This window comes from Lepisma saccharinum, chromosome 3 (genome assembly GCF_977018435.1).
Source record: "Lepisma saccharinum chromosome 3, izLepSacc3.1, whole genome shotgun sequence".
Taxonomy (NCBI): Eukaryota; Metazoa; Arthropoda; class Insecta; order Zygentoma; family Lepismatidae; genus Lepisma; species Lepisma saccharinum.
In genome coordinates this window covers 28,664,654-28,690,775 of record NC_139231.1, presented here as the reverse complement: position 1 = coordinate 28,690,775, position 26,122 = coordinate 28,664,654, and the positions used below count along the sequence as shown (strand labels likewise).

Below are 26,122 nucleotides of genomic sequence, written 5' to 3'. Positions count from 1 at the left end.
GCGTGTGTGTTTGTTTGTTGAGAGTGCGGCACTGCAATGTTATTCTAATGTGTGTTTATGTGTACGTTTATAACGCTTCTCTTTGCAATTATGCTGCTTTAGGAAGAGAAGTTAATCAGATTTTACAACTTGTAAAAATAAATCTTAGGAAGCAATAACAACGAGAATATGTGCACGTGAAGAAAATATCCTATGGCCTAATAATAATATATGTCTTAAAAATAAACCCTTTAACTTGTGATATGTGTGGCAATTCGTACAGTAGAAGAAGCTGGCCTTTATGATTTATTACAAGTAATAAATCTGTAACAGTTTTTAATAAATATCTTCTATAAAATATCTTAACATCTTATATCAAAGCAACAACAAATAAGCATATTTCTGGATGTTTAAAAATATCACAGTGTGCTTCACATTACACATCGAACAATACAAAAAACATTTTAGTTGTAGGGAAAGGCACATATACTTCACAAGGCATTGATAACTTTAATCATTTAAATATAAAAAAGCGTAGTGCCAAAGATGTATTGACATCGCAATGAATGTTCTTACTTCTGAATTCACTAATTAGGCACTTTCAATCTCCCCTTTATTAGGTTCTTATAAAATTTAACACCTTTCTTAGTTCTATTATCTGGATGCAAAATTATGCTCATGTACTTGTCGAAGTGAGAAAGCATATATGTTGGAGCATAATCTGTGTCTTGTATAAGGTCTATGAACTGAAAGGATATTGTATTGTCGAAAAATACTCCAGTTTCGATTAGATTCAGGATATATTCCGTTTGTAGCTTTTCCGGATAGTTTCCCCATCTTATCCCGTCGCTTCGTTGTGCACTGATGAGCTTAACTTTGATGCTTTCTGGATCGAAGCAGTATGAGCAGTGGTAACCAGCGCTGTAAGTGTCGTCACCAATTGGCATTGTTTCGACCTTACCACCTTTGGCTTCATATGCCTCCGTTTTCAGGGCATAAGTACTCAGATACCACGTGTTCTTGCGTATCAACATGGCGTCATTGTCGTAGACGTGGTTCAGGAATCCAACGGTGCATCCAGCGACTATCGTTGTCCTTTCTTCTTTGTGCAGAACGCTGAATCGCTTCCAGAAGAAACCGAAGGTGGACCAACGCAAGTTGAAGCTGAAAGGTTCGGTGTAGCCGTCGTACAGTTTGAGGAAAGTTACGATTTCTGGTTTCGGTATCTCGTCCGCATCGAATAAGAGGAATATGTCATCCGGTCTCACGCCATCTACCTTGCCGAGCCCAACCAGTCCTATATATTTGCGCATGTAGCTGTCTGCCACCCAGCCGTTCACCAGACCTTCTTTTGGAAAGCTGTTCTGGATCACGTACAGAACCTTTCTTCTGAATTTCCGAAGGAATCCGCGCTTCGTGTGTTCCCGGAAATATCTTCGCTTCGGGTTTCCGGCAGCGCTGTGGTTCGATTCGGATATAATGTAGAGGTCGACGCTGTTTCCGAGTTCGTGGAAACGAACTTCCGTAAGGTCCAGCTCGTGATTCACGGCTATTCCGTGTATCACGCGTCTAGGAACTTCACGTCTCGTCAAGTTCTCGATCGCTTCTGGATATTCTGAGGTGTTCACTCCGTACCAGACAGCGGCCGGAATGCCGCAATCTTCCCCGAAGTAGTCTCTCTTGCAGATGCACTCGCCGTGGCTTGCAAGGCTGGCACTGACGTCCGTACCTTGAACGAAGCACAACACTCCGTTGATCTGTCGGAAGTAATCGTTGTAGGCATCACCCAGCATCACTAACTTACGAGGTTCACGACTCCTTGAGAACGGGGAGTACACTTCACTGATTTCTTCATCTTCGTACACAATCGTGAAAGACATTTCGTTGCCAGTTGTCGGTTCTCTGACGCGCCTCTGTGCTTTGTTTGCATCCTGTTTTACTTTTGAAGCTCCGAAGGAAGGTGTACTTATGCTATCTTCCGTTGTCAGCACAGTAAAAGCCTGGTCTTCTAACGGTTCTTCCCCCGGATGTTGCACCATGAAGGATGTCGATATGAGAGTTGACTTCAAATCTTGATGGTCGTCTATTTGCCATGGTACCAATGCGTAATGCACTGTGGCAAGGATCTGGAAATATAAATATCATTCTTCAGTTCATTCATAAACATGTGTAACAGTGCAAAATGTTAGCAGAGAATACGCTAAGTTTCGTGAAACGTTAAGTGGAGACCATATTCTGTTAACTTTGAGTTGTTTCCATTAAAAATATGGATGAAATAAATTACCTTCTACAAGAAAATATCATTCATGGTAGAATACTGATGATGATATTCAAATAATTGACGTAAAGGAGGCATATTATAATATACTAGCTGATTACCCGGCATTTCCCGGGTATTTATTTATCCCATTATTCTATTAGACAAAAAATAATGAATTCTAACTATAGTGTAAAATGAAGTTGGCGTTTAACGGCATTGGGAGTGTCACTATTCATATTAGCGACCCCGAAAACTATGGATTCCACACTAATTTCGATCATTTTTACATGTCACCCCCTTCCCACACCCACCCCTAGGGGTGCCAGGAGTGTCTTACCCCCACAGTATTTCTTCCCAAATTGTAAGTCATATGTGCACCAAGTTTGGTTGAAATTGCTCTAGGCGTTCGAGAGTTATGCCGGAACAAACATATATACATACATACATTTTTATTATATACTGCTCGACAAAAAAAAACGGACACCTTAATATTTGACATCTGCATTGCAATTACTTATGAATTACGCTCTCAGTTAAGTATTGAACAATTGAACATTCATTATTAAACATTTTCCATAGTTTTTCCGTTTATTATTTATCTATTTATTTATTTATTTATTTATTCGTATTTACTTATTTGGAACACCTACTAGTCTCAAAATCAATTTCATGCAATTTTGTTTTAATTTATTGATTTTCAATTCCTGTTGATGTTATTTTGTTTAATGTCTAGAGAGCGATGAATTTTGGTTCATAGTAACAGATATTATTGACAGTGTCATTGCTGGTATTTTTCTTGCAAGTGTATTGTAAGTTTGCTAGCTTGAAAATGAGACGTGAAGAGGTAGTAAAAGCAGTAGCTCTTCGCGATGATGGTCGTAGTGTACGCTATATTGCTAGGGTGCTAAATCCATGAAGCTCTCAGACGGTACGATGCAACTGGTTCCTATAGTAGAAGACCGGGTTCTGGTCAGAAACGATGCACAACAGCACGGGAAGATCGTTTAATGCGTATCATAGTCTTCAGAGACCGTCGTACGACTTCAAATATTGTGGCACGGCGTTTGAGAAATGTTCATAGGGCTGTGGTTTCTTCACGAACAGTTTGTAGAAGACTGAATGAAAGTGGTTTATCATCTCGAAGGCCGGCTACAGGTCCGAGGTTGTTAGCACGTCACCGGAAGCGAAGACTGTAATTTGCTACAAAATACTTACATTGGAATGTGGAGCAGTGGGAAATGGTTTTATTCTCCGATGAGTCAAAATTCAACCTACGTTCATCAGACGGGCGTGAACATGTGTATAGAAGGCCTAATGGGCGTTATGCGCAATGTTGTTTCGTTGAAATAACACCCTTTAGAGGCGGCGGTGTCATGGTCCGGGGAGGTATCTCTTTACAAGGACGTACAGAGTTGGTTCTTGTAGAGAATGGGGCAATGGCAGCTTGCAGGTATATTACAGAATGTGTGGCAGATCATGTAGTACCATATGCACCATTCATAGGCCCGGACTTCGTTTTATTGCATGACAATGCGCGTCCTCACATTGCGAATATTGTCACGGAGTACTTGGACGAAGTTGCGATTGCGCGATTAGAATGGCCACCACAAAGCCCGGACCTAAATCCTATAGAGCACGTCTGGGATCAACTGAAACGACATATCAGAAACCGCGTAATAGTTCCAGAAACAATTGAAGAGCTAAGACCTGCTATTCAAGAAGAATGGGAGCAATTGGACCAAGAAGTGATTGCCAACCTTATTCGAAGTATGCCACGGTGGGTACAAGCTGTAATTGATGCCAGGGGAGGAAACACCCGCTACTAGACAGCTTATATACCCCACCAGTACCAGTTAAAATATTAAAAAAAATATTGGTAAGATTTCCTTTTTTTTTGGTAGTTTTCTGTAACTTTCGTTTTTGTTCTAATTTATCTTATTAACAATAAATTTTAATTTGCCTTCTGTTGAATATATTCAGGTTTTCTTATTTCCAATAATTTCTGCAATCTTTAGTTAGCCTTCGAATCAGAATTTATGCGTTATCACAAAAAATGCAAGTGTACGTTTTTTTTTTTTTTTGTCCAGCAGTGTATATAGAAAATTGTAAATGTATACGATAGAGGAACCTCCTTGATGGCGCAGTGGAAGCGTCGCCACCTTGTAATCAAGGGGTCCCGGGCTCGAGGCACATTGAACAGTGGCTCGAATCCCACTTTATACTGTAGTTAAGTCCACTCCCGAATAGCCTTAAAGTGGACATAAACACCAACTCAATCAATCAATATACGATAGAGAAAACATTTTGAAAATTTATATGCTACAGTACAGCATGTTACCGTATTTTATTTCTTTGTTTATATTGCATATGTGAATTATCAGTTGGTACATTGTTAAAAGACTTTAATGATACTGCTAATTAAACTAAAGTGAATTTTTTTTGGAAAATACGTACGTAAAAAGCGAAAAAAGTAATAGGAAAACAAACAGTTGTTTATGTTAACATTAGTTCCGCTAAATTTAACTTTTCAAAGAATAAAATTCTGACGCGCATCGTGTACTCTTACTCTCTTTCCATCTCAACATTACGTTCCCGATCACATGAAACGAGAACTTTTTAACAGTAATAAGCTCATTGGAGTAATGGCCAAATTACATGGATATAAACGAAACGAAGTAGAAGGTATATGCTGTTGAGTAAGGTTAAGCAGATGATGTATACTCTCGACAACAGCTCTGATGTATAAGACGTGTTCAACTTAAACCCGATCGAGAGGCTGTCGAGGCTCCGTATGCCTCTGAAATAAGTCTGGACATGCAAAGCATTCTCGAAACAGTTTACAGTCGTAGACTTGCTAGTGCAGATTACTATTACGTGAAATGATGTATCATGTTGCGAAAACGTCGAAATCGGATCAAAAGGTAGTGGTTCCATGCTATCTTGGAACGAAATGCTGTAACACAGCTGTAATTGACAGTCGAATGACAGCAGTGCATGGTGCAGTCTCGGGACGAAATGCTGTAACACAGCTGTAATCGACAGTCGAATGACAGCAGTGTATCTACTTGGAATTCCTTCTAGAGTATTCACGTGAATATTCGTGAAGTTTGCTCTTGCTGTTGTCTAGATTATTTGCAATGATTTCGTATCTACGTTTCCATCAAATATCTGGACGACAGCGAAAGCAGACCACACGAAGAACGATGATTCACATGAATGCTCTGGAAGCAATACCAAACAGATATAATTTTTCATATTTTGAAATAACAATTCCTTGTTTTGGAAGGAGAGGAAATTTCAAAAACCGTTTCGCTGGCGTCGGGTAAAGATCCAGTCCAGCCTTAAAATTAGTTTATGAAAATGCCGAAAAAAATCTTATGCACAATCTTGGAATAATTTGCTTAATTTTACGTTGCATTTCTTCCACTTTTGGCTCATCGCGACGATGGGTATGAATAATTATAAGACGAAATGGATGAAGGACAATCACAAATATATGAACGACACAACACAATTCTTAGAAAGAATTACCATGGCTGCAGATCCAGGCACCAGAGCCTCGTTAGTCTGCAAAACGCAGTCCAGAGTGCACTACGTGTAAGAGAGGTAGCCATTTGGTTACCTTTAAAAAATATTGATTCAGTTGTTTTTAGTGCACTTTATGCACAGTAAGGCTAATCGAAACTGAAACTACAGTTTAAAGTGGGATCCGAACCACTATGTGCCTCCACTTGGTATCAAACCCGGGACCGCTCGATTACAAGGCGACGACGATAATCTTAGAAAAAGAACAACCCTTACGGCTTTGGGAAACAATGGTACTCTTGTGTATAGGAAGGAACTTCGTCTCACTTCTGTAAAGCATATAATCAATAGACCGTTTCAGTTGGACACGCCTCAACTAGACCTATTAAGTCAGGGAAATATATTACCTAAACAGCACGTATCGATTTTCAATAATCTTCACATGGCACAGTACGAATATGGTTTCTTCACGATAAAAAAGTGATACAGAGGAACAGAGTTGGTTACTCAACTGGCGCTCAAGTGCTATGTTGCCACATTAATGATTTATGGACTATGACACCCATACATCTTGCTAATTGACATTACGAGTCTGACCTGCCTACCTGAAATATTTAGATGGACTTCTAAATATTTTAGGAAGGTCAACTTCATAATGTCAATTAGCAAGGTATATGGGTAAGTGTCCCAACATATGGTACTGATATTTAGAATACAGAATAAATAAGTCTACATGTATACTTTCATATCTCATATTTTTACTTGTTTCTTTTCGGTTTTTTATTTGTACACTCATGTTCAGATAAAGGGGTACATATTTCAGCTGTCGAACCTTATAACGTGTGTTACTTCGTGTGAACAGGAGTGTTCATGAATGGTTTGACCCGTGAAGTAAGTTATATGAGAAAACACTACATATTAATTAGAAATGTACTGTATATGGTTATTAGGCCATGTTTTTTTTATGTTTTAGAGCACATTTAGAGCTTTTTAGATTATAAGTATATTTTTGTATATCATATTTAGATCATAAAAATTCTATCCCTCCTTATTAGTGAGCACGTGGAAGGACATGTTTGGATATTTGGCTGTTGAAAAACCTAATTGTTCAGATAAGATAGCAAATAAACATTCACAGAATTTACAATAAGTTAGACAAGGTACGTACTGTAAAGGCAGAGATAGCTTGCCATATTCGTACACGTCGCTTGGTGCACCCCAACGTTGGCATAACCTGAAAGAGTAAAGAATTGAATTTATAAAGAATGAGTTTTTTACATCATAAGATACAAATATAATCAATAACTTACTTAACTAAGTAGTTCCGTAATAATACATTAGTGATTTCAAGCTGAATTGAAACAATAATGATATCATTGATATAATAATAATAACATACAAAAATTATTCAAGAAATAGTTACATTAACCGTAAACCATAAGTTTATATCTATACTCTATCCCGGGAATCTCTGGAGCATAGTTGCGCAGAAGGACAGGAAGGAGGTGGGTGGAACGAAGCAGTACACGCCGATACAAACAGCTGGGAGCTGCAGACGCTTTCCCCATCCACGAATTTCTCTTTCCTCGTACGTGTTCATTGGTCGAGTCATGCTAGGAATGGACGATATCGGAAATTTGATATCGCGATATATCGTCAAGAAAATATCGTCACAGACGATACGATACGATATTTTTTCCCTATCATGATATCGGCGATACATCGTCTCCATGATATATATCAGTAAATATCGTGACGATATATCGATGACACGATAAATATAGCTAAAATATCGTGGCGATATATCGCCGACACGATATATATCGCCAAAATATCGTGCCGATATATCGTCTAGTTAATATGGCTTGGACGATATTTTTTTTCAATATCGCGATATATCGTCTGGAATCTTGTTTGACTGATTGGGTTACAAATACTTCTTATAAAGTTATATAAAAATCAGAATTTGCTTGTTGAATGATAAAAAATAAAAAGACGAAAGCTGGGGGTAATTCAATCCAACATCCTAAAGAAAAAGAAAAATGTCTGGTTTGTCATTAGCATGGAAAAAATTCCATTAGCATGGAGCATGAAATTTTCAATAATTAAATAAAACGTTATTAGTGAAAATTAGTTCTGCTGCCTATGTACTATCAAAACATTACAGATCTAATATCAAGATGGAAAAAATTTCATAACTCTTCGATCTTTCAAAAAAAATATCTCAAAATCAATAGTGTCCCCTAATTCTAGAATCACCCCTAACCATTTTCGGATAATTCTGTGCCCAACTTAAACATTTTCCACTCATTCTGTTGTGACTATACGGGGTTATACTTAATCGTATTCTTATTTTTTCACGACCGAAAATATTTCCCTAATGTGCGAATATGTTTCAATATTGTATTTTTCTTGATTTTGTACATCATTCAATATAGCTTATGAATCTCATTACATCATGCGGCGAATAATGCAGCCCGAAGTGTAAATAAACATGCAACAAGCTTACGGTTAAGTTATAAACGCCAGCAAGAAAATAAATCAGCTATTTATCTGCCCATGTTAATCAAATTCAAAACAGCACAATAGTCTGTGTGTACATGCGGCATACACGTAGCATATTAGTCTCACTGCTTCAACAATTACCAGCACGAAAGAATCACATTTGTGGTTGGAGTGATTGCCGCAATGACCTCTGCACTTTCGTGTCACAAGGGTCATGGTGTCTGTAACTATCATGTGAAGCATTATCATTAGACTTGGCATTAAATCTGTGTAAATAAATGACTGTATTTACCTCATGCAAATCGTCTGTCATGCATACAAAGTTTGAGGACTTTCTCCCAAGTTTCATCAAAGATATAGATTGAAACAACTCTAATAGTCAGGTAAATACATTTTTAATCAAAAGTATATGGTTTCTTCGTATGTTCTAAACTTCGAGGATAGCTTGTTCGAACCCTCTACGTGTTTCCGTACAGGAAAGTTGTTGTTTCCAATCGCCTCCCTGCCTAACCTTCGTTTATCTTCCATTTCTTCTCCTTCTCTTTATTTTCTAACCTTTTCTCTCCTTTCTTCTCTTCTCTTCTATTTTCTCATTCCTTCCTTTTCTGACTCTCTCTTCCCTTTCCTTCTTGTTTTCCTTCTCTCTTCTCTTTGCTTTCTTCCTTCTCTCTTCACTTTCTTTATCCATTTTCTACTAATTCATTTGTTTCTATTTTCCTTTCTCTCCTCTTCCTGTTTCTTGCCTAATTTCTTCTCTTCCATACTCTTTCTTCCCATCTCTTTTTCTTTGTCCTCTTCATTCTTTCTATTCAATTTGTATTTCTTGTCCTCTGTATTCTTGTCTCTCTCCTAACTTTTCTTCTCTATTCCCTTTACTTCTATTCGCCTCGCGTAATTCTCTCTCCTTTTCGTCTCTTTTGCACTCGTCTCTTTCTTTTCCGCGCTTCGAATACAAAATTGCCACCAGATCCAAAGCAGAGACGTAAAACCGTTTGTTTTTTTAAGTCAGCGTTGAGCACACAAAATAATAGATACGTAAGTAACTGCTTAAAATATTTTAATGTTCTGGGTTCCGGGTTCAATTCCCGGTGGAGGCACATAAAGTTCGGATCCCAATTTAAACTGTAGGTCCAGTCCCGATTAGCCTTACTGTGCACCAAATGGACTTAAAACGCCAAATCAATCAATCAATTATTTTAATGTTCTATTCTTTAGGCATTTTAAAAAAGAATTTAACCATTTACTCATTTATCTTTTAGATATCCAACCCTAACTTTGAAAAATGTTTTCTCAAGATCATACTATTACTTTATATTGCTTTTCTATCTCTTGGAATAATCGCAACGATGATGATAAACGATGAAGTAAGTGATGGGACAAACACACCCAGGACCACTGGCTGGCCTCTCTAGCACGGAAGCCGTTTTTAATTTGAAGCAACTGCTAAATTATAATCGGTTAGAATTGTGTGGAATGACTCATTAACAAAAATTGATTGATTTGGTGTATTTGACTTCGCATTTTTGCAACTTTTGGCTAATCCAGGAGATGAGAATGAGTGATATTGTGAAACACATGAAGAGAAATTCACAAAGAATAACCATGCACATACGAGAAATCGTACCCGCGACCGCTTACGTCGTAGCGCGCTGTGTTAGCTAACCACACCACCACGAACGTCGGCTCATTTACAAAAATAATACGTTGTAAGTACAGTCACGGACACTTCTAGATTGCAATTGAACCATAAACTTTCAATGGAGTCTTTACAACCCAGAAGTGTCCGTGATTGTATATATGGCATGTTACCATATTATTCAATATGAACCAACTTTCCGAGCATAACTTAGCAGAAACAGACAATGCAAGGGTAATATTTGATAAACCCGCCCGACAGTACATCAATACAGTGCTTAGTTCTTGCCATTCTTCACAATCTCATATCTTATTTTCAAATATATGCTTCTTTTGGCTATGTATATTTCATGACATGCACGAATATCACCTCCACACCTGCGTTACGAAGAACAGAGTGGCTAAGTTCGGTCTTCCGCATTTAGATCGCAGTTCGGAGTTGGCGGATCAATAGTCAGAAGGTAAGAAAATCCACACACAACATGCAAGGGCAATAGTTCAGGGAATGACCAATAGTTTTTCCCGCAGACCTGATAGGTCGCTGATATTACGATGAGTATTGATTCTGTGGAATGGAATTCTCTTTTCCCGGACAGACGGCCGATTCTCTTGGCAGGTTTTATTTCTCGGAAGACATAAATAGAGCTCTTCTAGTTCATGCAGTGATACGGCGGGAAATCAGTTTCGAATCTAAAACAATTACGTAACTACCGCATGCGTGGCTCAAGTTTGCTTGCGTTATCGTTTGGCCGAAGTTTCGCTTAAATCACGTTCGATACCGCAAGACTAAGGTGGAGCTGGATTTACTGGAATCGCGATATGCTGCTAGCGTGTTTGTCAGTGATCGGAGAAATGGATAGTCAAAGTCTATTTAAATTTTATTTGATGCACATATAAGGGTACTCAGAACTGAACCTCCAGCTTGAGGTGTGAACAGAGTGTCTGAAATGTAACAACATCTGGAATCAGAACCTTAGAATCGAATTGCACGTTCTATTCATTACGTACATAAGCAAACGTGTGTATGTGTGTGTGTGTGTGTGTGTGTGTGGGTGTGTGTGTGTGTGTGTTCCCCTGCTCTGTTTCTAAATAATATTATCCTGTCTTTCACTCCACAAGATTCCACGTTTATAACTTGAGCAGTTCTTGAGATATCGTTAAGTCACGTAATATTGATTCTTGATCTTCTCTTGTTGGTTGATGAAAATATTTCACATAGAATTTAGCTCTTTTAGGGTATCTCTGTCTACCAAATCACCAAATCTTAAACGTGTGGCTTCAGTAGTTTCTAAGGTCCCAAAAACCTATCACGGAGTTCGCTTCTAAACATGATTTCCACAACGTAAGAGGAGAAAGACAATCAGAGCAAGCATACCACGTGACATAGCATTTGTCACTGTGAACTTCGAGTATTTGATTGATTGAATTAACATTTTTGGATGTCCCGGCACATTTGGCCATTTTGCACTATTCAACGTATGCCGGGAAGATCCTTGTACCTCAAAATTAAAAAAAGAAGGGTGTAAAAAGCCCATTTAAAAAGGTTAAAAATGCAGGTTGTAAATGGATCTGCATAGAACAAACACCACACATTAAAAAGGTAAGGATATTTAAGAAAAACACCTCAGAAACAGTAAAAGAGGTCTACTCTTCTAAAAAAAATCTAAAAACCTTGGATAAAACAATGTCATCGTCTACCAACATAGATGACAAAGTGACTCTGTCTGAGTTCATTATTATCGGTACATTCGAGAAGAATGTGCCGGACACTTAAAACAACAAGTAGGACACAACGGAGGGTCCAGTCATTGCAGAAAGTGACGATGCGTGAGACGGTTGTGTCCTAGCCGAAGTCGCGTTAAGATGACTTCTTTTCGGCGGGAGGGACGGGACGAGGAACGTCAAGCACCTGGATGGGCTTGATAACTTGAAGCTTGTTCCCCTGTTATCTCATCCCACTCTGTCTGCCACGTTTCAAAAACGGAACAACGAAACACATTCTGCAGGTCGCTAGCTGGCAGCAGGTGGACGACAACGTCGCCGTCTGCATCAGCAGACTTGGTGGCAGCAAGTGGCTAGGAACCCAACAGAAGCGGACATCAGTGATGGACAATTTCCTTGGTAATACTTTTGGATCCCACTGTACGACTCTGCCGTATAGATGGAACAGGTAGGATGTAGAGAGTAACTGGAACTTTGAGAGTCGAGGACGAAGGCGAAACCAACTCATTCGGCTGACTCGAGTATTTGCAACGAAGTACAATATCATATCATGTACCGGATATAAGTGACGTTATTTTGGTAGTGCGTTATTCTATTGAAGGTACCGGGTGAGCAAAAGGTAAGTGTGCACCTACACTATGCTTCATTACGCAGAGAAAAACTACCCTTTCTTGATGCTTGTTGGTATATAAGGACATGGACAGTTGGTTAGTGAGACACTCATTGTTGTCAGTCACCCATTGTTGTCAGTTACTCATTGTTGTTTCATCATCTGTTTCTTCGGAGCGTGATCTTGCAAAGCGCTGAACTTCAGTAGCAATGGTTAGTCCCTGAACCACTGGCAATACTCAACACGCTTGTCGTGCTCCCTTTCTTGCAGATTTTGCACTACTGTTATTTTGTAGGGGTGTAAATGTAAGTGCTTTTCAGTGCGGTTCTTGCGCTGCCGTACGACACACTCACTTGCTGTGACAATTTACGAATTGACTTCTTTGGGCTTTGCTCTATTCTAATCGAAATATCCTGTAATTTGTCCTATGTTAGAACTCATGACCTGCTGATTTCGGCGCATTCTTCACTAATCCCGTTCTGCGAAATTTATCGACAACCGCCGCACTGCATTACGATGTGGTGGATCTGTATCAGGAAACGTTTTCATAAACTTATTTCACACTTCTTCCGTATATTCACCTCCATGTCGAAAGACTTGTTCAACCAAAACCACACGAGCTTCGAGGGAAAAAAACATTGCTAATGCAGTTCCGAGCTTTGCAAGATCACGATCCGAAGAAACAACTGAAGAAACAACAATGAGTGACTGACAACAATGGGTGACTGACAACAATAGGTGGCTGACAAGAATGAGTGTCTTACTAACCAACTGTTCATGTCCTTATGTACCAACAAACATCAAGAAAGGGAAGTTTTTCTCTGCATAATGAAGCTTAGTGTAGGTGCACATTACCTTTTGCTCACCCCGTATATATAGGACCATAACAAAACGTTCAAGGGGAAAAACATAACACGGATGATTTCAAATTATATTTTGTGTAATCATTACTCAGTGTTTTATGAAGTTAATACACATATTCTTTAAATTGCTGTTTACAGTTTCAAGTATTTTTAACAACTGAAATTATTCTGTCATGCACTGCCATCTACAAGCCTGTTTGTAAGACGTTTACCAAAATGTTTGACATTCCACTGCAAGATCAACAGAAGTATTGAAGAAATTATAAGTTACACAAAAATGTGTATATTTGATAAATAATACATCTTGCACGTGTAAGTAAAAAATATGCTTTCTCTTTTCGATGAGATATTTGCACATTTTATAAAATCATTAATGTACATAATTATAATATTAAAAACATTGACCATCCAGAAGTTTCCAAAGTTTACTGTTTTTTAATTATTCGTTTTCTCGTTTCTTCAGTAGATAAATTAGAATGCTTCTATAGAACCAAAATATAAATTAAATTAACGTGCATTGCATCTTTACGTACGAAATGAACTTCCAAAAAAACATGGGATGCACACCATAACATACCATAATATACTTTACAATCAGCTTGTGTATAAATTAAAAGTAGAATTTTAGGAAGACCAAGACTAAATATTGTCAATGTATTAAGAACAGAGTGTTGTAATTTTCGGTATTATAATATAATATTCATCTGAGAATAATTTACTGCGGATTCGGCAAACAAGGGAATTTCTACAAATATTTTCTGGCCGCAGGTTTACGAAGGGTGGGATACTTCATCTTATTTTTGAATCTTTTAATTGTATTATTTCCGTATTACATTGGTTGTGTTGGTTTTTCTGTTTAAATTTTCCTATTGCATTATTGGCAAGAATCTTTTGTAACAGCTGACCGTGATCCTGAAATACAACCGCTCTAACAAAGACAACTTATTGTTATTATGTCAAGACAAAAGGTAATATTGAGGAAACTTTTGAAAGGTTTCATTTTTACGGATATTACCTAATGTGAATTTAAAACATTAGTCATATATTTTATTTGTATACCGTAAAAAATATAATCGAAAGAGCATACGAGAGCCCTCTAAAACTTTTTCCCTGCCGCTATATTTAATTTAGAAACCATATCAATGATTACTTTATTACTTTTAACATTCTGCACACCCAAATCAAAGTTCTGGCTACAGCTATGACAAAAAAAGTTCATCAAATTCATCTTCTTCTGTAAGAATTTATTGTGAGAATAACAAGACAAAAAACTTTACAGTGTTATAGATTTTCACAACTTATGAACTTCTTGCATTAAATCTATTTATATTAATATATATTACTTCTTTCTGGCGAAAAATAACAAATACCTAATTTTATTGCTAATAATCCTAGCACATACTGTTTTCATGAGGGATATCCTGGTACTTTATATTTTCCGATAGTGTGACTCTAAGTCCTTCTAATTTTCACCTGCTCTGATTCGTTGCTTTTAGTCTCTATTGCTGAATGACGCAAGTAGGCCTGCGCTAACTGGACGAGTACATTGGCAAAATAGGGGTGACGGCTGGAACACTAAGGCGGGTTCTGTGAAAATCGTTTTCTGCCGGCAGAGCTTTAAAGTATCAAGCGTAATATCGTAGCTGTAGTACAAAGCTAGTGATAAACAACCGAAAACATACAAGTAAACTTCTGGTCTGAAACTCAAACCCTTGTTTCGTGCATGTTTCTACCTCCTTCTCCCCTCCCGTATGGATTCGTCCACTCGAGTTAGGCTTGTTTATCGCGGTCGGACAGTACCGTGTATTTTTTTTCGGGCGTCTTTCATGCCAGATGGAAAACTTGGCAGAAGCATTGGTGTACTACAGGGCAGTCATACAGGAAAGAACATTACTCATTGGGACATCGGTATCGTAAATATTAATATAAGTATAAAGTAAATTTCAAGCAACTCACAAATGACTTTACTCTTCTCAGGTATCAGAGATATCGGCTACATTACATCCTTGTCCCAGCAGATTTATGAACTGGTGAATCGTAACATCATCCTAACTGTAAACGTGGTACTACAGCTAATGGAACGTCTGATCATATTATCTCTGACAGGATGAGACGTTAGCAAGCCATGGCATTGACTTCGGTCGGCAGGCCATGTAGCACGCATGGGAGGGGATACAATAGTTTACAGAGTTCTTGTTGTGAACGTTGGTGGCAAGGGACCTGTAGGAAGGCCAAGACGAGGATAGAATGACAATATTAAGACGGACCTGAAGGAAATTGATATGGGTTGTTAAAAGTGGACTGATCATTGCTCAGGATAGGAACACATAGAAGACATACTATATCTTGCTACACGAATAAACCTTCCGGATTAGGAATCCCAAAGTTGGTTAATAATAATAATAAAAAAATATAATAATAAATAAATGATTTACTTATCAAAATAACAGAAGTGAAAACAATATTAATTAAATGCAAGTATGAAAATCTAAAATTGTAACAAAATGTAACTCGAGAATATCCAAATGGATAAAACTAAATAAATAAATATTAAAAAGCAAAATATTGTCAGTTTCGCTGATTGTTTGTGGTAATTACATATTACATAAAATTTCTACATAGTACATCTCCTGTGTGTGCAAAACAGTAAGGTGAATTACATATTAGTTATAAAGTGAGTAGTTAGAAATTCGATATATCGTAACTCCATTTTCTTGTTTGAGTTTGTTTCTAAGTCCACTTTATGCACAGAAAGGCTAATCAGGATTCGACCAACAGTTTAAAGTGAAATCGGAACCACTATGTGCCTCCACAGGGTATGGAACCTGTGACCACTTGATGACAAGGTGAAGACGTTACCACTACACTTCCGGTACATCAAGAATATGTTTTTATTATGATGGGATAATGCGACCTACTGTTCAGCTTGCATGCTAGATTTTCCCTGCTCTTGAGTAGTATTGAATTCGCATCAATCTTGAATGACAGCTCTGGCTGAACATATCCCATTCGTCATGAGAAAGCTCATTTAAAATCTTCTAATATTGACCTTAAGGGCTTGAGGTCACAGAACTGGTCTCTGATGTCTAGAAGCCCTGGTTCGAATCCAGATTCTATTGGTTTTATGGAAACTACTTTTAAGGCAGTTACACTGTCAATTCCAACTAAATATCGTTTTGTAATAACCAGTCTTGAGGCCAGTGACGACTACAGAAGAATATGAGTTGGAAAGCAGAAGGGGGAAGCGATATCCTCTAGGGGACAGACACATTTAATACATTTCAAAATTTCAAACCAAAATCCATATTTCAGATAATATAGCATTTATCTATCTAGTTTTTGTGCCACCCTGATGGCGTAGTTTGAATCAAGGTGTCTCGTTTCGCATCAGAGATTTTTTCTTGAGAATGTGGAATAGCCACTGAATTGTTGCCACTTTTCACATACGAATGATACAAACAAACAATGCCACATTTTATTTACCAACATTATGCGTCAGAAGTAACTTTTAGAGCGAATGCCAGTATCTAAGGATTGCAAATATTATTATATTTATTATGCGTACATTTCGCAACTTGTGTTATATTTTATGCCATATAATTGCAATAATGCTTGTGTCTGTGCAATCTGAAAAGTTGCAAGTACAGGACGAGTCGGTACACTTGACTGTGCGGGATTTCTTTTGCAATCCTAGGTAATATCTTGTCAGAGATCTTATTTGTGAGCTTCTGGAGGAGTTATAAATAATAAGAGTCGAAGTGTTCACGTAATTGGATAATACAAAACATGTCCTCTTTGTCGTTCAAGAACGAGTCACGGTAATATTTTTATTCTCCATTCGTAATTCAGCGGAAATGCTAAATTTGACCCCTTTTTCAAGTTGGAATAGAAAATTCAGTTTTGGCGGGAATGTTTCAAGGTTCGGTAGGAATGAAGTTGGATCCTTCCCCTACAAGGATATACGTATGCAAGGAAAGCTAATCGGAAAGCATATACTTAGATTCATTAATCGCTCAAATCGCCTACTGCTTATGCAACCAACCCGTTACTTTGGTACTCCAGGTTGCATATAGGTTAGGCGCTTCTCTTTGATATCGTAATATGGGCATGTAAAATTTGTTTAGAGCAGCAGTGGTCTAGTGGATAGGGCGTCTGACTGCCTCGCGGGATACCTGGGTTCGATTCCCGTCGTAGGTGACCTAAGGTGGGAATTTTTCCGGCCTTGTCCCCGCATAAAGTGGTTCTGGGGCTCGCCCAACCTCAAATCAATAGGTACCTGGGGGAAGGGGGGTAATATTCGGCCGGAGCGTGGTGCTGATAACACCACCTGCAAAATGACCGCGATTCAGAATACGTGGAGCTCTACTACCGCATCCCCTAAATGTGACTTCATGGCACGATACTATATGAACGGAACCGGAGTGTAGTGCTGATCACATCACCTCCAAAATGGCCGAGATCGAGAACATGTGGGGCTCTACCTCCCCACATCCTCTAGTGTATTTATGGCAGTTTGTTTACTTCTAAAACTATTTGGTACGAGTGCTGGTACACGTACCTTCGGATGCTGTTATGGAAGCTTGGTAAATTATTACATTCAGAATTTAAAGTGGCTCAAAATTTGTAATGTGAGTCTTATTCATAAAGTGCTAAACTCCAAAGTCACTTTTTTATTAATTATGTAATTTCTTTTTATGTAATATAATTCTTCATGTATTTTCTTTATTATTTTATCACTTTCTTACAGACAAGGGTTGGTTGTATAAGCGGCCCAAGAGACATACGTGTAATTATGTTACTTCTTATTTTAATGTCAATAAAACAAGGTAATCTAAGTACAGTTTTAGTAATTGTATGATCACTAGTTACTAGTATTAAGCAGTACCATCATGAGATTTTAAATGTTAGCATTCAACATCCGTAACATTACTTGGTGGTACGGTGAATGTATGAATTTTGGCTTAGTGTTACGCCAGTTTGAAAGTTTGAGATACAAAGCAATACAACAATATGCCTCTGGTTTGTTAAGAATATGACCTGCTGGCACACTTAATGCATGTATACATACACACATCGCGATTTCAGTGATAAATAGTAAAGGAACCAAATAACTTATCCATCGATACATTATACACACTGCATTTAGTCACCGAGAGAGCGGGGGGGGGGGGTTAACAGTTTTAATGGGTACGGTTTATTTGACAGAGGACGACGATCCGAAATGGAGGAAAACTATGCGGCTTCGTATTTCTGGAAGCTAAATTTTATCAGGGTGTTCAGCCTAAAAGTACATCGTGAACTAAACTGTAAATAGTTTATAATAATTAGCTTCAATTGCCGGTAATCTGTGCTCCGTTGTTTATGGGTAATTTAACCAGGTGGCTGGAGATGTTCTTAATCTACTGTGAACTCCTTATCGCTCCTACGGTAGGTAGGTGTGGAGTAGCTGGCATGAACAAGTGTCTGCAAGTGTTTGCACTGACTCTCTTTAGAACAAGTTTATGATGCGGTTAAGTACTCAGGATCGCAATTTTTGTGGAACATTATTTCAGAACAACGGTTTATGTGAAACGTCAACAGATTCACAGTCATGGACATATCTCCGTCATAAGAACCCATTGACTAATATGCTTTTGGCATAGTGGAAACTCGCGATCCTTTGAAGATAACACTCTGCACCCACAAAATGTAGGGACGGGTGGTGCGCTGAGTCTATACGCAGAATAATTGGACTGTATTTTTAAGTCAGTCTGGATTTACGTGTCTACCAAAAATTAGTCACCCAGTTCTTATGCCTACCAAAAGAGAACAAGCGTGAATGTTGGTTCCAGCGAGTCGGTACAACTATGGATGTGCTTTAATAGCCTTTTGCAAAGAGAATAACTTCCAAATGATTCTGGCCTGACAGGCCCACGGGCCTAACAAATCCAGACTTCTTCCTGTGGAGTTATCTTAATATCACACTGTACAGAAGTATTTCTCCAGAAAATAGGAACTGAAGATTATCATCACCGCTGGGATCCAGAATATAAACGGAGAAGCGCATCAAAACATAGCCAGAAGTGTGGCGAGACAAGTTCCAAATATGTGCAGGACGGAACTTTTAGCACTTGCTGTACAATCAAAATTCTGAATGTTGATGCCTACGTTCTACACTAAAGCTGAACAGTCTGTATTACTTTTTGTAGAACTCTAGGTGCATGTTAATTAATATACGCACATAAAGTACGCGAACGAAGAGAAACAAGGCTAAATAAAATTTACTAAAAATTCCATAACATTGCACTAATTAGAGACAAAAAATTAAGTTGAAGAGAGAGCGAACGTTTTCATGCACGATTGTGAAAATACGTGTGTTGACATTTTTAGTAAGACGTGGCTAGCTTTGAATTTGAATCGAAATGGCACCGTAAAATCTACTGATAGTTCATTGTAATTTAATTTTACACTATTTTCACTATTGATAAGAGAGACTTGAAAACATTTAACCCAACTTCAAAATTACAAACACAGTACATAATAACAATGATGTAAAATGTGTTATCGCACTTTTATAGTTATAGTGATGAGTGCATATTGGTTTTAAAATACATAACAATTTACGTAAATTACATAAAATTTGTTCATGTAATAACGGATTTACACTACTCCCACCAGAGAATACAGCATGCAAACAAATGAAAGGCGAACTCTGAGGTGTTGCTATCTCTGTGGTTATGATGTCGTTTGTTGTTGTTTATGCAGATAGTGTTTTTTTAACATTCGAACAGACCGTAATTTTTCGGTGGCGTTCTAACTGTCTGTGATTTCACAGTACAATTATAGTTTTTGCAGTGCGGATTGCCTTTGAAAGTAGCATGATGTCAACAATTTTGTTCTAATTACACCGGAAGTTTTCACATACGTGTAAACATGCGTAAGTTGCAATAACCTTTTCAGGCTTTAATTTGAAAAAAATATAATTATCATTTTGTGGAAATTTTTGATGGCTTCTAACCTACGTAACATGAAAATTCCCAAACACAAAAGTTCACAGTGAGTCGACCTGGAAAATCCTCCTTGCAAGTAACTGAGAAAATTAATTACCTTCAAATTGTTGAATCTGTCTTTCTTTTCAGTTCTGAAAGGACGACTTGTTCAACACGTATGAAATTGAGTCACGCCAGGCACAACGGAAACTTACTTACGGTTGATAAAACGTGAAGTTCACTCGTTTTGTCGTACCGTGTAATTAAGCAGCAAGTTTGGAGTTTTCTTACAGGGGCGATTTGGTCATAAAATCACGCAAGGGCAGCCACAGGATTGCACATGCGACAACACATTTTCTAAATTAGCTGGTTGCGTTCCCAAACTTATTAGCGGAGATCGTGGATAAAGTGCAATGAATTTCGCGTGGTCAGCTATTACATATGTTTTCTTTAAAATCTTCGAAATTTGTGAATTAATTATAACATAATTAGCACCTAACAAAAATGCTTGTTAGTAATATATTACACACAGACTTTCGATTTCCGTCGAAGGCTCTGATGGTCCCGGGTTGGGCATGGATGTTCTATTGTCAGTGTCCCTTCATCATTTTTATCTAACATCGTTACGTTCAGCCAAAAGTGACAGAAAATCGACGCTAAATAACAAAACATACAGGCGCGCACACACACACACGCGACGTCGCCGTAGAACACCGACAAACTTTCACAACTTGTAGAGGACATGAAAACAAACAACTTTTCTTAGTAACGTGTTGTTCATGGCCTTCGTTTCGAGGCTATCTCGGAAAACGGGAATTTTCTCTCCTGTACGTAAGCAACCATGCAATGCTGACTCGGGGTTGCCACTGACAGATATTTTCTGTGGAAACTCGACAATTTCTGAATACATTATAGACACTGTGTAACCAAATGGAATGTTCTCTACCTGAAGTGTAAATACTTTTGGTAGAACTTATCTATCTCTCCTCTTTCCTTCTTTCTATCTTGTGTCCTTCTCTACTCCCTTTCTCTCTCTCTCTCTCTCTTTTACTTCCTCTGTTTCTCTCTTTCTCTTTCTCATCCTGCTTCTCTTTCATTTTTACTCTCTTCCTTTCTATGTTTTCTGTCGCTCTCTTTCGGTATCCTTCTGTGTCCGTGATTCTTACTCTACCAGTAGCGGCCACAGACGTCCGTAAGGTTTTTGATTGATTAATTGAGTTGGTGTTTTGAGTCCACTTTATGCACAGTAAGGCTAATCGGGACTGGACCTACAGTTTAAAGTGAGATCCGAACCACTATGTTCATCCATCCGGGACCCCTTGATTACAAGGCGACGACGCTACCACTGTGTGATCGGGGAGGCCGATGTCCGTAAGGGAAGCAAGGAGAGCCACGCTCCCCCTGGAAAATTAATGTGACTTAATATTATGTATTTTACACATACACTAATTTCATTTCAGTCACAGTAATTTATGTTAATTATTTTAAGAGTGTTGTATGAACATGATAACTTCAAAATGGCAAACATTCTGTGGGGTTCCATGGTAGCGACGCATTCAAATGCATTTGGAGAAGCAGCAGCGACAGTAACACTTGTTCTGTCTGGCAGGAGATGGACTATCACATCGATGCTTGTCGCTTCACATATTGTGCTCAAATTGAGGTACTATAATGTAATATTAGGATTGTAAAACCAGGGCATCTTGTCCATTATGTAAGTCCAAAATGACATCTTGTGTACCATGGTATTTACATAATAAATTGTTGAAAGTGGTTCTGAAATTATAGTAGACACACGCACACACACACATACATAACATTTATTTGCCCATTTTCAACTTCCGTATAAAAAGTATGTTGAGTCTATCAAATTATATTAATCTCTCCTCAACTATAAACAATGAATTTTCTCATATGGTCAATTTGGGTAGGCATGAGGGTATAATACTATTTCAAACTGCGCCAGGGCCCACCCACTGCCGACGCCGATTTTTCAACGACCAGGCCCGTAGCTAGACGGAGCCCTTGAAGGGTGGGGTTCTCATAGGGTCTCATAGAATCATGAGATTCTATTCTTCAGAATCACATTTTTTTGGTAATAGTAGTTGAAATGAAGCGTGAATTTTTCAAACAGAAATATTTACTAATCATGAGGCAAATTTATGAGGTACCGAAAAACATTCTCTCATTTGTAAAATTCACATAAGTAGATGTACTCGTATTTTACGGATCCATGGAATTATATTTGCAATTATTATATTTCTTACTGAATACTTATGAACCGAGTAAAAGCGGACGTTGAAGAATTGTGGGATGATAAGTGGTGTGTTACAATAGGACACAAATAATAATATTAATTTATTGAAATTACTATCATATTTGAAGAGTTCACTCGCTTATGTACACAGTATACACACACACACACACACACACACAGCAGTGACGGAGTCAGAGGATGACTGAGGCAAACGCTCTCTTGGAGACCCTCTACCCCTCAAAGCAACAAGAAAACTATAAATATAGAAGTGTTATTTTATCACAAAAAATGGCATTTAGAAGTAGATTAAATGTAACTGCCCACCAGAAAATATTTACGCCTCCTTGCATCCCAATCCACTTACTTTGACACGGTCAGTAACACACTGACAAACTTTTATTTATGCAACTTCCAAGAAATAGTGATTTTAAACAAACCGCCTGGTGTTTACGTTGAAAAGTAAAATAAGTGTTACTCCCCTTTCAAATAATTCAAAATGAAGCATTGCCACAATATCGAAATATATTCCTTGTACTCGCTGAATAAAAGCGTTTTTGCTCCCTTGGAAAGAAGTTTTGTTGTCCCCCCACCCACCCCCCACCCCCGCGCAGAAAAGAATCTGGGTACGCCAATATTTCTCACTCTACCTGTACAAATTTTTATCATTGGAGGCGATGATATATATATATAAAATTTCACTGCTTCGAAATTAGGTGCAGAAATCCCCCATTTTTTCTGAAATTGTTTATGACACTGCAACGGTGGCTGGTGGCTCTGAAGTTAGGTGAAGGGCTAGTAGGGGAGAAATGGGGTAATAGAGAAAATTAGATCAATACATTGTTATTAGAAAATTTGTGTGTGTTTTGTGAGAAACCACATTTTATAACACATGTGCAACTATTGATCAAATTTTCTCTATTACCCAATTTTTTTTAACCAATTAACTACTTTAGAAAGTACACTACAACTTTTGAAAACTTTACTTTATTAAGCTGCAGCGTGATGTTCCGAAACTAAACATTATGTTATTCCATCGTTTCACACTCATTTCAAAGAGTTTCCATCTCCTGAAAAGGTTTCCAAGAGCACAGGTGAGCCACAATGTAGTAGAATAGGTTTAAAGTGGTTTCAATTCTATTGGAAATTAAATGTTTGGAAACACTATATATTTTTTTGTGTTTAGCTATTAGAAAATAGGTTCTTTTAACATCAGCATCTAGCATTCTGTCAAAATATTTGAGGGGGAGGTACAAGGAGTACAACTCGGATCTACTGTACCCCCTTCAAAAATTTGAGGGTATCATGTACTCCTCCTGTTCCTACACCACTGAGCCCTTCACTTAATTCAGAGCCACCAGTCACTACTTGAGCGTTGAGCCCCTATAGGGGCCAATCTAAATCCGGGTCAATTATGAACCAACCTGTGCGTTTCAACCTTGGTCCACTTTCATGCAAAAATATTGAGACAACTCGCGAATGAAGTTATTAACATTTCCTGCAAGAAAATTATTAAATCCTGTCACTGTACTCACCACAAATGATAAACTCAATAGCGCTCCAAGCTGCACATTCTATGCGATTCCCTTATCGGTGGACGTCCCGACGCCTGAGGGGAAGCGACTAACAGACGCTGCACGTAACGATGGAATTAGCCGCTGCGAAATGCTTGTTACGACGTCCGGCTGGCAACCGCGAAAGGTGTAAATTCCCTTGAGTAGATTCCAGGAAACAGGGCGCGCTTTACCCTCTCCATTCTATTCCGTTTGACGGTTGAATGGCGACTCTTGGCTCGAGCTAAGAACTGTTATTCTTCCCTTTTCCCTCCTTGGAAACTCTGTCACCGCTATGTCGCTTCGGCAAGTTCAGACATGCCCTCCTCGCCCCGCCAACACTCCGCTTGTTTCTAAAACCGCACGCGAATCTACAACGGATAAAACCGTGTGGTAAGCAATGTTGCCAACTTTACTACTTTGTAACCAATTCTTGGCACAAACAGAAAGTTGTTTTGCTACTTCTCCTTCAAGGACGTCATCATCATCAGCAATACCGTATATGATTTTTAGTAGAACTTGAAAGTTTACTATTATCAGCGCCGTACTCATTTGCGCATACCTTCTATTTTCATTTCATTAATATTTATTTGTCATTTGGCCATTTATCCAGTGAGCTTCTTACAGTCAAATACTTCTGGGTTCACGCGATCGGTAGAATGATCAGAAGAGGAGAGGATTGTGGATATATGGTGCGCTCAGCATATTATTACTATCATCTGATTACTATAATCATTTTGTAGAAATGCGCACAATGTGCAGAGTTAATTTTAGCATAACTTTTGCGAGCATGTTTGGTCTCTTTGTGATCCTGAGTATTATGATATCTGCGTTTATTTATCAAAACCAACGTAAATGTTTGATTTCACATGACATGATATTTGTAAGTGTAGGAATGGCTCCATGCAAAGATTTCAACAATGTTCTTGTTTCTGTTTCCCGCAAATGGTGGACTATAAAGGCTTCTATCTCTAAACGTGACAACTAAGGTCTTTGTATTTCAGTTTTAAAGACGGAGATAACGAAAAAAGGAGAATTGTTGCATTTTCGTATTGCTCGATATAAGAAGTACGCTCTTCAAAGAATTTTCTTCCAAGCGTTTCATTTATAGTGTTAGCAGTATTACAAAATTTATTAACAGTATATAAACTGACAATTCATAAAAGAAATATCACAATACTGTACTGTGGCATATTACATACTACTTGTAGCCTTTATGTATGAATGCTATCATTAGTCTTTCTGTAGAAGTTAATTGATTTCATCCTTATATATGTATTGAAGAGTGATGCAGAGCAGAATCTGTAAAAGTTCTACTTTTCCATCTCTCCACTTAAACCAACGATCCGACCATTCATTGACAATACTGCATTCCGCAGAGAATAGCTTCATTCTTTTAAGCTGCATACCGCTGCGTATGTAATCCTGATCTCACTTCCTCTGGGGGTTCTCCATGGATGATAGAGGCTTTGACCTTCTCGTAGAGAGGTAAGAACAAAGGCTGTGGAAAGGAGTATAAAACATCCTGCAGACTAAAACTCACTCTCACTTGTTAATAAGAATTCTTCGAGTACAGTGGGCGCGGGATCATGAAAGTTCGAGGGGGAGTATAACTTAAGGTGCGAGACGCCTCAGTAAGTTGCACCTCGAACCAAGGACTTTACAGAATTTACAACGCGGTCGGACATATATAATGGGAAAATAACCCAGTGTTAATGTAAACGTGGTCTGTAGTTAAAGTTTCACGACGCTTTGCGATACCCTGTGAAAAATTTGAGACAACAGCACTGATTACACTGATGAACAAATTTAAACTTTTTTTTGCTCCTTTGAACGAAAATAGGTGATTATTTATAATTCGACCCCGCTGAATCCAAATCTGAAAGTAGAAATGCTGTATCACCTATCGTTTTCCCTGGAATTTCATATTTTGTTTTTAATAAAAATTTAATTCCCTTTGTAATAATACATCGAAATTTGAAATTATTTTTGTTTGTTTGCTCATAAAATAAGATTTAAATATTGAAGCGAATAACTATGAAATATAAAAAAATTAAAAATATATATATAGGACCGATTTTGACTTCAATTAAGAAATTTCATGCAAAAAAAGGAGAAAAACACATTTTTACTCACATTTTCAAAATTTCTTTCTTGAACTCTGCCGTTTGTAACTGCCACCAGAAACCTCTTCCTTGAGGTTCCAACAGTAGTCTGCTAACATGTTCTGTACCGATTTTCCTGCATA

The 26,122-nt window shown here is 38.1% G+C and overlaps 1 protein-coding gene across 1 annotated transcript; it reads right to left on the bottom strand.

Moving 5' to 3' along the window:
* Nucleotides 1-212: 212 nt before the first annotated feature.
* On the bottom strand, nucleotides 213-24,205 carry LOC145984951 (beta-1,4-mannosyl-glycoprotein 4-beta-N-acetylglucosaminyltransferase-like). The gene is made up of 3 exons (XM_083118381.1): nucleotides 23,857-24,205; nucleotides 6,933-6,998; nucleotides 213-2,105 (listed from the first exon to the last, which is right to left on the bottom strand). The coding sequence occupies exons 2-3, from the start codon at nucleotides 6,993-6,995 to the stop codon at nucleotides 567-569; spliced, it is 1,602 nt and encodes a 533-aa protein (XP_082974507.1). The 5' UTR covers nucleotides 6,996-6,998; nucleotides 23,857-24,205; the 3' UTR covers nucleotides 213-566.
* Nucleotides 24,206-26,122: the final 1,917 nt, after the last annotated feature.

Bases quoted from the DNA above. Each gene is read 5' to 3' on its own strand.
- LOC145984951 (XM_083118381.1), bottom strand. From the start codon at position 6,995: ATGCCAACGTTGGGGTGCACCAAGCGACGTGTACGAATATGGCAAGCT. The intron at 2,106-6,932 runs GTACGTACCTTG...TTATATTTCCAG, and splicing joins AAGCTATCTCTGCCTTTACA to ATCCTTGCCACAGTGCATTA.